The following is a 10737-nucleotide window of genomic DNA, read 5'->3' on the forward strand; positions in this document are numbered from 1 at the left end:
GTACCTCTTTCGTTTCGGAGTGGAGCGACGTGTCGCTGTAGCGCGTCTGTATGCCTTGGTGGCGGATGGGAGGATCTGGTGTATGGCTGATGTCGATCTTTGTTGGAGCGGGGAAGTTGTTCTCGTCGTCCTTCATTCCGTCGATCTCTCCTCGTTTCCGAGTGTATCGCTGTTAGCCGTTGGGTCGGCCCATTAAGATCGTCCTCGTCCGCTCGTACCTCGGCGCAATAGGCGTTGCGTATTTCCTCCCATGTGGTAGGGGGAATTTCATGAGGCGGCTCAGCAGCTTCTTGGTTGCCCTCGAACCATCTCTGCTTAGCCCGTTCTGGAAAGCGGCGACTGCCATACCTTCCGATACGTTTGGTAGACTCATCCTTACCCTGTTAAACCTTGCCAGGAAGTCCCTGAGTCCTTCTCCTCTGTTTTGCCTAACGGCGAAGATGTCGTTGACCCTGGCCTCCGCTTTCTTCGCGCCTGCATGGGCTGTGACGAACTTATCCGCCATTTCCTCGAACGTTGATATTGCCTTAGCCGGTAGCTGAGAGTACCATGTTAAGGCCCCTCCTGTCAACGTCTCGCCAAACTTCTTTAGCAGTACCGACGGTACCTGTTCTTTCGATAGGTCGTTGCCCTTCACGGCGGTGACGTAGTGGATCAGATGATCCTCGGGATCTGTGGTTCCGTCATATACCCTCAAGTAGGGTGGCATCTTGAAGGTTTTTGGGGTGGAGTGAGGGGCAGCTTCTTCAGTGTGTGGTTGTTCAACGAACCTTCCCACGTCGCGTTTTGGTAGCAACTTGGGAGCACCGGGGATCTTGTCGACCCTCTCCTGATGTTCCTTCATCTGACCGCGGAGCGCCTTGTTTTCATTTTCCATTTCTTCCATCTTCTTTAGGATGGCTGTTAGCGTGCCATCGTTGGTCTGTGTCTCGATGGGTTTGTTATTCGCTAGTGTAACTCCCGGTTCACCCACGGCAGCAGTGGTACCTACCGTTGGTGTACATCCGATGTTACTTTGTGGTGACCTCTCAACCAAGCCACTTAGAGCGCTTGTTAGCCATCTTTCCAGTAACTCTTTGACCGCTGAGGGTGCTTCCGTAACCGCAGATGTGGAAGCTCCTTTTTCGTGCAAGATCGTCAGACCGTCGGATGGGGAAGGTGAGATCTCTGCACCCGGTGTGATGCTAGGGGTTGCATTCAGGATGCCATCGTCACTGGCCTCGTTGAGAGGGCCAAGGAGATTGGTAGTGACACCCAATATAGCTTTCGATCTTGTTTTATTTTCGGCCATTTTCTGTTTTTGGTGGTGTAGAGAATGGTAGTTGGTTGATCTCTAGGTGGATACTATGGTTTTGATTCTCGAAATCCCCACAGACGGCGCCAAATTGTTTGGCTCAAAAGTTATCAATATACTTTGTAAGCTAAAAAATAATCAAAAGTAGGAAAAGGGTAAATCGTAATCAAATATAATAATCCTAGATGCAAAGATGATAATATTGTTGTAGATCTAGTATTGTAAAGAGACAGTATGAACTCAATAAGATACGTTCGTTTGAAGTAGAGATAGAGAGAGAAAGCCAGAAAAATGAGAGAGTTGTATTAGATCAGATGCCCCCTTTTACAATGTGAAGGTCTCCTTTATATAATAGGAGACCTTCCTCGAAAGAATCAAAAAATTACAAAGATAGGTAACGTCTCCCTAGTGAAGACATTGAGTCCTAAACGATGTCGCTTTTGCCCCCACGGCCGAGTCGTACCCGCTACGTTGGTAGGCGTACACTCATTGGGCGTACCCACTGGCGTAGAGATGCTGAGAGTCAAATTCGACCCTATACAAGTATAAAGAAAAGTGTTACAATATTTTTTTTTGTTCTTGATTGAGGTTATTTTATCCTAATAATTTTATAAATTATGATAATTTTCTTCCCTCATTAATCAGTATAGTTGCTTCACTCTTCAATTTTACTTTTATCCTTTTTATATAGAAATTAAGTTATATATATCGATAACATAATGAATTTCTTTTATAATATTATCTAAAACTGCATGAACACAAAAACATTCATGTACCGATTTTTTTTTTTGCGTAATTCGAGATATTATATTAGGTTATTACAATTTTGTTTTCGATATTCACTAATAAGTGCTACTTAATAGAATGAACTATAATTATCGTTAAAATTGATCAGAAGGAGTAAATATTTTTGACACTGTCAATGCTCACAACTTAAGCTATTACGTTAACGTATGTTTATTTTTTTTCCTTGTTTGTGATGATAGCCAATTCAAATTTTTCACTTTGAGTTCTGGACCTCAACTTCCGGTAGTCCACCACTTTATTTTTTGTGCTCTTCTTCCTTTTTTTTTTTTTTTTTAAATTCGCCTTTTTGTCTTAAATGATTAATTTGTTATTTAAAAAGCAAATTTTATTGTTAGTGTAAATATTTTATAAAATAAATTAAGGGTCCCTCAATATGGTTTCGTCTTAGGCCACGAGATCTCTTGAGCCAATATTGTATATATTTCTAAATGAAGAATGGTCAAAACTGCTCATCTACTATGCGAAAAGGATCATTTATACCTTCCGTTATACTATTAGTTCATTATAGACCCTGGCGTTATAAAATTGGTACAAAAAAATACTCTTTTGCTGTTAGGGCCTTCCACTATGGCCAACATCATCCCACATAGCCTTTACTGAGGTAGATGATATGTTGGCGGAGGCGGATCCAGGATTTGAGGCTTATGGTTTCCTACCGTAGTTTTAAATTAATATGCAATATTACTGGATTCACGGTTAGATATTTACAAATATTTAGGTTAAAATATCATGGTATAGCCAGTTTTCACACTGGTCAATGAAAAATAGCCACTATTTTGCTGCAACAGGGACCGGTCCAGTATAATATACGGGAGTTCCGGTGCATTTGTGTACGAACTCCAGCATATTATGCTGGACCGGTATACTTTGCTAACTCCTGTAAAATTTACGGGAGACTGGAGCACCAGTCCTCCAAACTCCAGTATATTATACTGGACAATTATACTTGCTAGAACTCCCGTAAAATTTGCGGGAGTTCCAGCATAATTATGCTTGAACTCCCGTAAAATTTGCGGGAGTTCCAGCATAGTTATCCTGGAACTCCCGTAAAATTTACGGGAGTTCAAGCATACTTATGCTGGAACTCCCGTAAAATTTGCGGGCGTATTTTTCCGGATTTTGAACAGTGTTTTCGCTCAGATTTAAAGTGGCTAAATTTCGATAACTTTTGAAACTTGGCTATTTTTCAACGACCAATGGTAAATCTGACTATTTTTGAATTTCTCCCCAAATAATTGGATCAATAACTAACCAGCGGGACCGTACTAATAGTATTGGAAAGTGAACACTCTTGTGCTGAGTTTTGCATAACCAATTTATGGTAAATTGACGATTAGCAAAAAATATGGCCATCTTTNCTTTCCCAAAAGTTGCCCTCCTGTCATATCCACTATCCCCACGATCACAACTTCTCAACAATCTTTCCTTAACAGATCCAACAATGAACACCCACTCAAAATTCATGATGCCCAATACTACCCTTCAGACGGTTGCCCAAAAGGTCCCTGACTCATACAATCATAGCCCGCGATATGAGCCTCATGTTGAAAATGAAAAGTTCACAGGAAAAGAAGGGCGAGATGAGATATCCAGGAAGCTGAAAGGTATAGAACAATCCTTAAAAAATATGCAAGGGATGGGAAATTAGATTAACATGTCTTACAATGACTTGTGTATGTTCCTTGATATTCATCTGCCCGCAGGATTTAAAATGCCAAAGTTTAACTTGTATGATGGGCGTGGAGATCCAGTAGCCCATCTGAGGGGTTATTGCAGTGATATGCTTGAACTCCCGTAAAATTTGCGGGAGTTCCAGCATAGTTATCCTGGAACTCAAGCATACTTATGCTGGAACTCCCGTAAAATTTGCGGGCGTATTTTTCTGGGTTTTGAACAGTGTTTTCGCTCAGATTTAAAGTGGCTAAATTTCGATGACTTTTGAAACTTGGCTATTTTTCAACGACCAGTGGTAAATCTGGCTATTTTTGAATTTCTCCCATATTTAGTGAAGTTTTTAATATAAATATAGAGTTTACACCAGAGTTACTAAGTGTCGTTCAAGCAACTCGGACAAGTAAATAAAAGCTCCAATTTATTTCCACAAATTGCCGAATGTACAATAATGGATGAACAAATAAGAAAGACTTCAACTATGAACCAACCCAGTAAAGACAAATAGAGTACATGTGAGTTGTGATTCCTTTCTTTTTCTTTTAGATGAGCACTGATTTTCTCGAACTTTAAACTTGGGGTTTTATTCTCGATGAGAATTTTGTTTGAACTGGACCAACATCGGCCCGGCAACTGGTTTCCGATCTCCAAAGTACTCTCCAGTGTTATATATCACAGTGAATGCATTTTCCTTACACGTATTTTTTTTTTAATTCAATTAAAGATCAATTAGCTCATATTTTTGAGAATTCAACATAAATTTACAAGAAAATTATAGAAAACCCACACAGTATACATGTATACCTATAAATAAAAAACAAATATAGTGGACCTCATAAAAATTAAGTATATCTATACAGAGAAATATTTTCAATCTTGATGTTTTGTGAAGTAAATAAATTTGCGAGGAAGGTAAGGAAACTATATAGTAATGTTTGGAACAAGGATATTCAGGTGGTGTTGGAGAAAAAAATTGAGGGAGAGAGTAAAATGGGGTTGGGTGGTGATGTGGCATGCCACATGGTGTCCACCTCATCAAAATGTCAGGCCATATGAGATGATATTGGTCATGGTGGAGGGTCCCTCACGCAGAGGGGTATTTTTGTGCCTATTAACGTTAGGGGCTATGATGGACTGATAGTATAATAGAGGATATAAATAATCCTTTTCACATAATAGATGGATATTTTTTACCCTTTTCCGATTTCTAAAAATATAGAATATGTTACTTTCTCCTTTCACTTTTACTTGTCCACTATACCAAATCAAGAGAAAGACAGTTTTTTTTCTTTCTGGTTTACCCTTATCGTTAACTACTCATTTCCCAAGACTTTTTAAGATGCTATCATTACTATGGGTAAAATTGTAAAATATATACTTTATTTATTTTTTCTCAAAGGGAGTGCAAAGTCAAAAGTGAGGAGAGGGAGTAGCTCGTAATCTAACTAAGTAGGCGTTTGGACATAAGAATGGTAAAATTCCAAAAAAATGGTGAAAAAAATTTCAAGTGAAAATGGTATTTGAAATTTAGAATTGTGTTTGGACATAAAATTCAGTTTGGGTTGTTTTTGAAGTTTTGTGAATGATTTGAATGAAAATTTTGAAAAACAACTTTTTGGAGTTTTTGAAATTTTCGAAAATTTCAAAAATACATCTTCAAGTGGAAATTGAAAATTTTATGAACAAACGCTGATTTCGAAAAAAGTAAATTTTTTTAAAAAAAAGGGAAAAAAAATTTATGTCCAAACGGGCTCTAAATTCTCTATTCTGCTTTTACATATGGTTACGCGATATTCTTTTTTCTAAGTTGGGTTGTAAATGATGCTATAATGTGTTTTGAACATTTCACACAAATCACGAAGTGATATAAAGAAGTTGTTCATGGAAGAAGAGAAGAAAAGAAAATTTTAAATTGACAGTTAATGAAGTCTTCAAAGTTCCAATCACATGGAGTACTTACTTAAAAGATTAAAAAAAGAAAATAGTAAAATAATCAGCTAAAAAGAATCAGTAGAAATCACTCGGTTTTCCAACTTTAATGTTCTGCTCTGCTAAAAATCCGACTATAGCATTCTTTTGCCAGCCTTTGAAACTCCTGAATCCACAAACAAAGAGCTAAGATCAGTAATTCAGTAGCTGTTGAAAGGTATAACTAAGGCATAAGCATACCAGTTGGAGAGAACAGATGTTCTTCACAACTGATAGAAGTATAAATTTTGTGGTCCAGTTTGATGCATTTTTTCTCAATCGAAAAGAACTTACTTGTTATCGATATGCGCTAGTACTTCTCCTTGAGGAAAAGCTGCTCTAGTAGTGTCAAAAGCAACTCTAATTGCTTGTCTCCAGGTTCCACCCACCTCCAAATTGGCCTGAGCTTTGTACGGACCAGGGTCTTCCATCGGCAGCGAATATCCAGCAAGAAGGTGTCCAACCCAAACTCCATCTTTCCTGCATCATACACATAATCACAGTGATAACATGAATAAAGGGCAGCCTAGTGCACTAAGCTCTCGCTATGCGCAGGGTTCGGGAAAGGGCCGGACCACAAGGGTCTATTGTACGTAGCCTTACCCTGCAATTCTGCAAGAGGCTGTTTCCACGGCTTGAACCCGTGACCTCCTTTTTCCACAGTGATAACATGAATACTGAACTGGAATAAACTAAGCTATGAGTCTTCACCTAGAACCCAATTATTAATAAAAGAAATGATTCGTTCTGCATTTCAAAGGTCGCTGCAAACAGTTCAAGGAGAAGCCTCAGCTTATAGCAGCTAAAACGAAATCTTCCTCCTTTTTTTCCAGGATGGAAAGATTGTTTTTCTTTATTCAAAATATATGGGGATTAGGACGCCAAGGAACACAAGCAATTTCATTTAAAGCTGCTGTTTACTATACTTGTGTTGAATATATACAGCAGAATAGATTTCTTTAACATTTAGTTGAACTGTCATATTAGTAACATGTAATGTAATGTTCCTCGTACAATCATCCAACTTTAGCAATATAGATGAAACCAAAGATTTGGATGGTAATAATCAAAGACCATATGAATGAACTACTTCCTTCATGCATTGATTAGAATTCTCAACCAGAGGGCCTGTTTATTTGCTAATTAATTTTCAATAACTGTTTCAGGTGACAGAGGAACTCACCGCACTATATCCATATGCCGTGGTACGTAATGTCCCCCACCAATTCCTAGGAGGATTTTTTGCTGACTACTATTTCTGCATTTCATTGAAAGTAAATATTAACGATTGTCGAAAGGTCAAAAATAACAATTTATTTTTCTCTGAAGGATCTATTTTCTTCTTTCTTTTTTTCCCCTGTTGTAGAAGTAAATGACAATTTCTTTCAGAGGTTATGTCCTTTCGGGCCTAAAATTATTCTAGCCGTGAGATCATATTGCACTCCGGAACAAGAAATATAGATGAAAGCTACACAGGGTTTTATGTAGACAGGTGAACCTCTAGCCTCACAAACGTTCATGATGTCGGACTTTGTAAAGAAAAACAGGTGCAAAGGTTTTAAGTATAAATAGCCACAGTATAACCAAGATAAAAGTATTTGGCCTGAACCTGCTCCAATCCCCCACTGCAGCTCCTCCGTTGAGCCCCAGTCCTTCCCAAACTAACTGCAAACACCACAATTGAGGGAAGGTTACACAAGATCCAATAAAGAGGGAAGAATTCTAACATTATTTTAGAAAATGGGAATAAAAAATATTCCTCTGATTTTTTTCTTTTTTCGCAGGTAAAAGCCTAGCATTATAATAAATGATTAAATGCAGCACTGGGGAAGGGTTCAATTGACCTGTCAGATACCAAATGCATGATTACATATAACACCACAGTTTGGAGGTTTGCTTATAACAGAAAAAGATTAAAAAAGAGAAAGATAAATATTGCAAAAGAATTTGTGTCGTAAAAGGATACCCAACTAAGGCAATGGCTTGTGCAGCATCTTGTCTCTTCCAGTATTCCTCTGTGCTACCTACATAGTACACAATAAACAGCTTTCAATTGATTAGATAGAAACATAGCCATCTGTCCTTGCCATTAGATGAGGTATATCACTCAAACTATGAAAGAAAATACACAATCTTTGTTTATCGATAGAAGAAACTCAATATTGTTATATTATTACAGAGGGTCAAATTATCACAGCATGGCAGGTAAAGAAAGTATACCAATCTCTACAAACATTGTGGGTGCATTAGTTAAAGGTCCATGATGTGTAGCTTCCAATGTGACCTACACCACGAAATAGATATACTATAAAGATTCACACATGGAAATGCTTACACTACAAAGTAGATAAAATTAGAAAATATCAAAAGGATTGCACTTGGTGCTGAAAGCGAAATCCATGCTGCAAGGAAAAAATCAATTCTAAGTTCCAATCCAGTATAGACACATAATTGTTAAAAGCTAGTATCAATGATCAGCAGTCGAATAAGGGAACTGTATATATTGATGATCTCTTTGCAATTGATGCAATTTCATGTTTTCAACTTCGTCCATTTGTCATACTAATGTTTCTAATACTTAGTAGTCTTTTAAGACAATCCTCTTTGACGGGTGATAATCTCACAAAATATTTACATGAAAAAGTGTCACCTTTCGTCGCTATTACATTAGGTTTATATTACAAATATCTCAGTGTACAAATTTACATGTATACTAGTACTGCTATAGAAAATCTCACAAATAATCATTTAGTTGTTACTACTTCTCCCTTACTTCAGCGCTAGGTGCCTAGGTGGAGTCCAGTAGTAATAAGAAAGGTCAACTACTCGATATCACTTGAAGAGGGGAAACTGTGGTTTTACATCAAGCTAACATGGAAGTTATCAACCCCGTCAATTTTGCAATTCTATAAATGCCAGTCATGACAAAACAAACCCAGTAGTTAACAGAGGAGAACAAACAGTTTAACTAGGTTCCTCTTACCACTCAAACAGTACATTTAAAAGCAGTTCTTAGTAGAGTAACTGCCAACTCTTGACTACTGAGAATTAAACTAGAAACAGTCTACTCTCCAGGGGGAAGGTTCCAACCACAAGATACTAAGATGAACATGTTCACAGGAAATTAATTCAGAAGTGCAATAAACCAAATGAATCTACCGTACACACCCCAACATTGAGTCTAAACCAACCACGCAAAGTTGCAATGTTTCATACAAAAGAAATCTGTTATGAGCTTATTGAAGTAGAAAAGGCAGTTAAACAAGGATGTTACCTCGAATTCAGGAGTTAGATTCTGTGACTCGGCAATAGATTTCAACAGTCTAAACCATGGTCCAATACGTGGGTTAGGCGGTGCAGCCCAGGCAGGTTTTCCACCTACTGGTGTTTCCTCCCCTTCTTTTAGGTGAGGGACACCTAATTATTTTCATGACCACACAATCAACATAAATTGAATACTTCAACATTCTGGTAAAGGCAAGTCCATCAGATCCAAAATAAATAAACCATATACGGTATAATCAATTTCTACCTATGGGGTGAACGGTGAGTGCAGGACGGTTAGATGCAGCAGTGTGCTTGCTAAGAAAGATAACCTCATCAACCGTCTCGCCCGTGGCTTCTTCCCAATGCTTGTCCAAGTAGTCCTCTCTCACAATGCTTCTATCATGTTTCAATAACCTTACATCTTGATTCACAAAACTTGGCATATCCTAAGCTTATTCAATAACAAAAAGAAAAAGATCACAGCTTTTTCAGTTCAAGCATGTGTTAAAACTCTCCTCCCACTTCATGTAGTTTTCTAGACCTGAAACCATACTCTTTAAATTTTTAATACGTTTGAATTAGGGAAAGTAGGATATATCTGCGCTTGAATTTCTACAATGGAAACAAAACAAAGATAAATTTACAATGCACCCCTTTATTATTACAAAGGGCAGCCTTGTGCACTAACCTCCCGCTATGCGCGGGGTCCGGGGAGGGCCAGACCACAAGGGTGAAGCGTACGCAGTCTTACCCTGCATTTCTGCAAGGGACTGTTTACACGGCTCGAACCCGTGACCTCCTGGTCATATGGAGGCAACTTTACCAGTTACGCCAAGGCTCCCCTACCACTTTATTATCACAACCAGTGTAAAATTAGTCAAACTATATATGCATATTCTGAGCAGTGTAGAATTCATATATCAAAACCCCTAATAAGTGTAGATAATTAATTGTTTTTAAAAGGGGCTAATTTTAATAAATAGGAAAGAGGGGGGAAATGATAAGCAGTAAACAAGAAAGAGGTCGAATTAGCAACCTGAATAGGAGGACCAGGGTGCCAACCAGGCATGGCTAAAAGGGCGGAAGCAGGGCCAATTGAAGCCGGGTCAATGGTGGTAGCCACTATTAACGTCACCATTCCTTTGCAATGGTTTCTTCTAAAACTTGACGATGATATTCTATGCGGGTAAAGGAAAATGCGGGTTCTTGACAGTAGACGTAAAAACCCAATCTTGGTCATTCATTCACACTTTTCACCAATCTAAAATAAGTTTTGATATTCGGAGAGCTGTAAATTATCTTAATAAATGTAGAAATATGTCAATTTTTTAGGGATAAACTAAAAAGGAATAGAATTAAATTAGGATGAAAGGAGTAGAATTAAAGAATGTTCTAGCCTAAAACACCCCCCTCCTCCCCCCCCAAAAAAAAAGTTCAACTAACCAGTTAGGATTTCAAATGAATTTTTTTAAAAAGAAGTAGCTTGTGAGAGTAGTAGTTTGTGCTAGATAAAATTATTTGAAAGTGCTTTTTGTATAGCCAAAATCTACCCTAGAGTATTTAGGGTAATATGGCATTAAGGAGAGAGTCGGTTGAGGTCGATCAAGAAGCAGTGAGATTCGTGATCGACATGTCAATAATGGTCGAGGTCGAGCACTGTTGACAAAACACTAACGGCTAGTTTTTGAAATAGTATGTTAAAGAGAACAATATTCTCTGAACTTGTACTA

The 10737-nt window shown here is 38.1% G+C and overlaps 1 protein-coding gene across 2 annotated transcripts; it reads right to left on the reverse strand.

Moving 5' to 3' along the window:
- Positions 1 to 5659: 5659 nt before the first annotated feature.
- LOC109207341 (D-aminoacyl-tRNA deacylase-like) lies at positions 5660 to 10462 on the reverse strand. Of its 2 annotated transcripts, XM_019370240.1 has the most exons (9): positions 10044 to 10446; positions 9273 to 9453; positions 9015 to 9157; positions 7961 to 8024; positions 7712 to 7764; positions 7350 to 7405; positions 6924 to 6998; positions 6035 to 6220; positions 5660 to 5867 (listed from the first exon to the last, which is right to left on the reverse strand). In XM_019370240.1, the coding sequence occupies exons 1-9, from the start codon at positions 10245 to 10247 to the stop codon at positions 5780 to 5782; spliced, it is 1050 nt and encodes a 349-aa protein (XP_019225785.1). In that variant the 5' UTR covers positions 10248 to 10446; the 3' UTR covers positions 5660 to 5779. The 2 variants fall into 2 exon arrangements, with proteins under 2 accessions (XP_019225785.1, XP_019225786.1); XM_019370241.1 differs by lacking the exon at positions 6924 to 6998 and having other exon boundaries at positions 10044 to 10462.
- Between the last annotated feature and the right edge of the window lie 275 nt (positions 10463 to 10737).

The sequence above is a fragment of the Nicotiana attenuata genome, unplaced genomic scaffold (genome assembly GCF_001879085.1).
Source record: "Nicotiana attenuata strain UT unplaced genomic scaffold, NIATTr2, whole genome shotgun sequence".
Lineage (NCBI taxonomy): Eukaryota > Viridiplantae > Streptophyta > Magnoliopsida > Solanales > Solanaceae > Nicotiana > Nicotiana attenuata.

Bases quoted from the DNA above. Each gene is read 5' to 3' on its own strand.
- LOC109207341 (XM_019370240.1), bottom strand. From the start codon at position 10,247: ATGACCAAGATTGGGTTTTTACGTCTACTGTCAAGAACCCGCATTTTC. The intron at 9,454-10,043 runs GTTGCTAATTCG...GAATAAGCTTAG, and splicing joins ACCCTGGTCCTCCTATTCAG to GATATGCCAAGTTTTGTGAA. The intron at 7,406-7,711 runs GTTGGGTATCCT...TGGTGTTTGCAG, and splicing joins CTGCACAAGCCATTGCCTTA to TTAGTTTGGGAAGGACTGGG.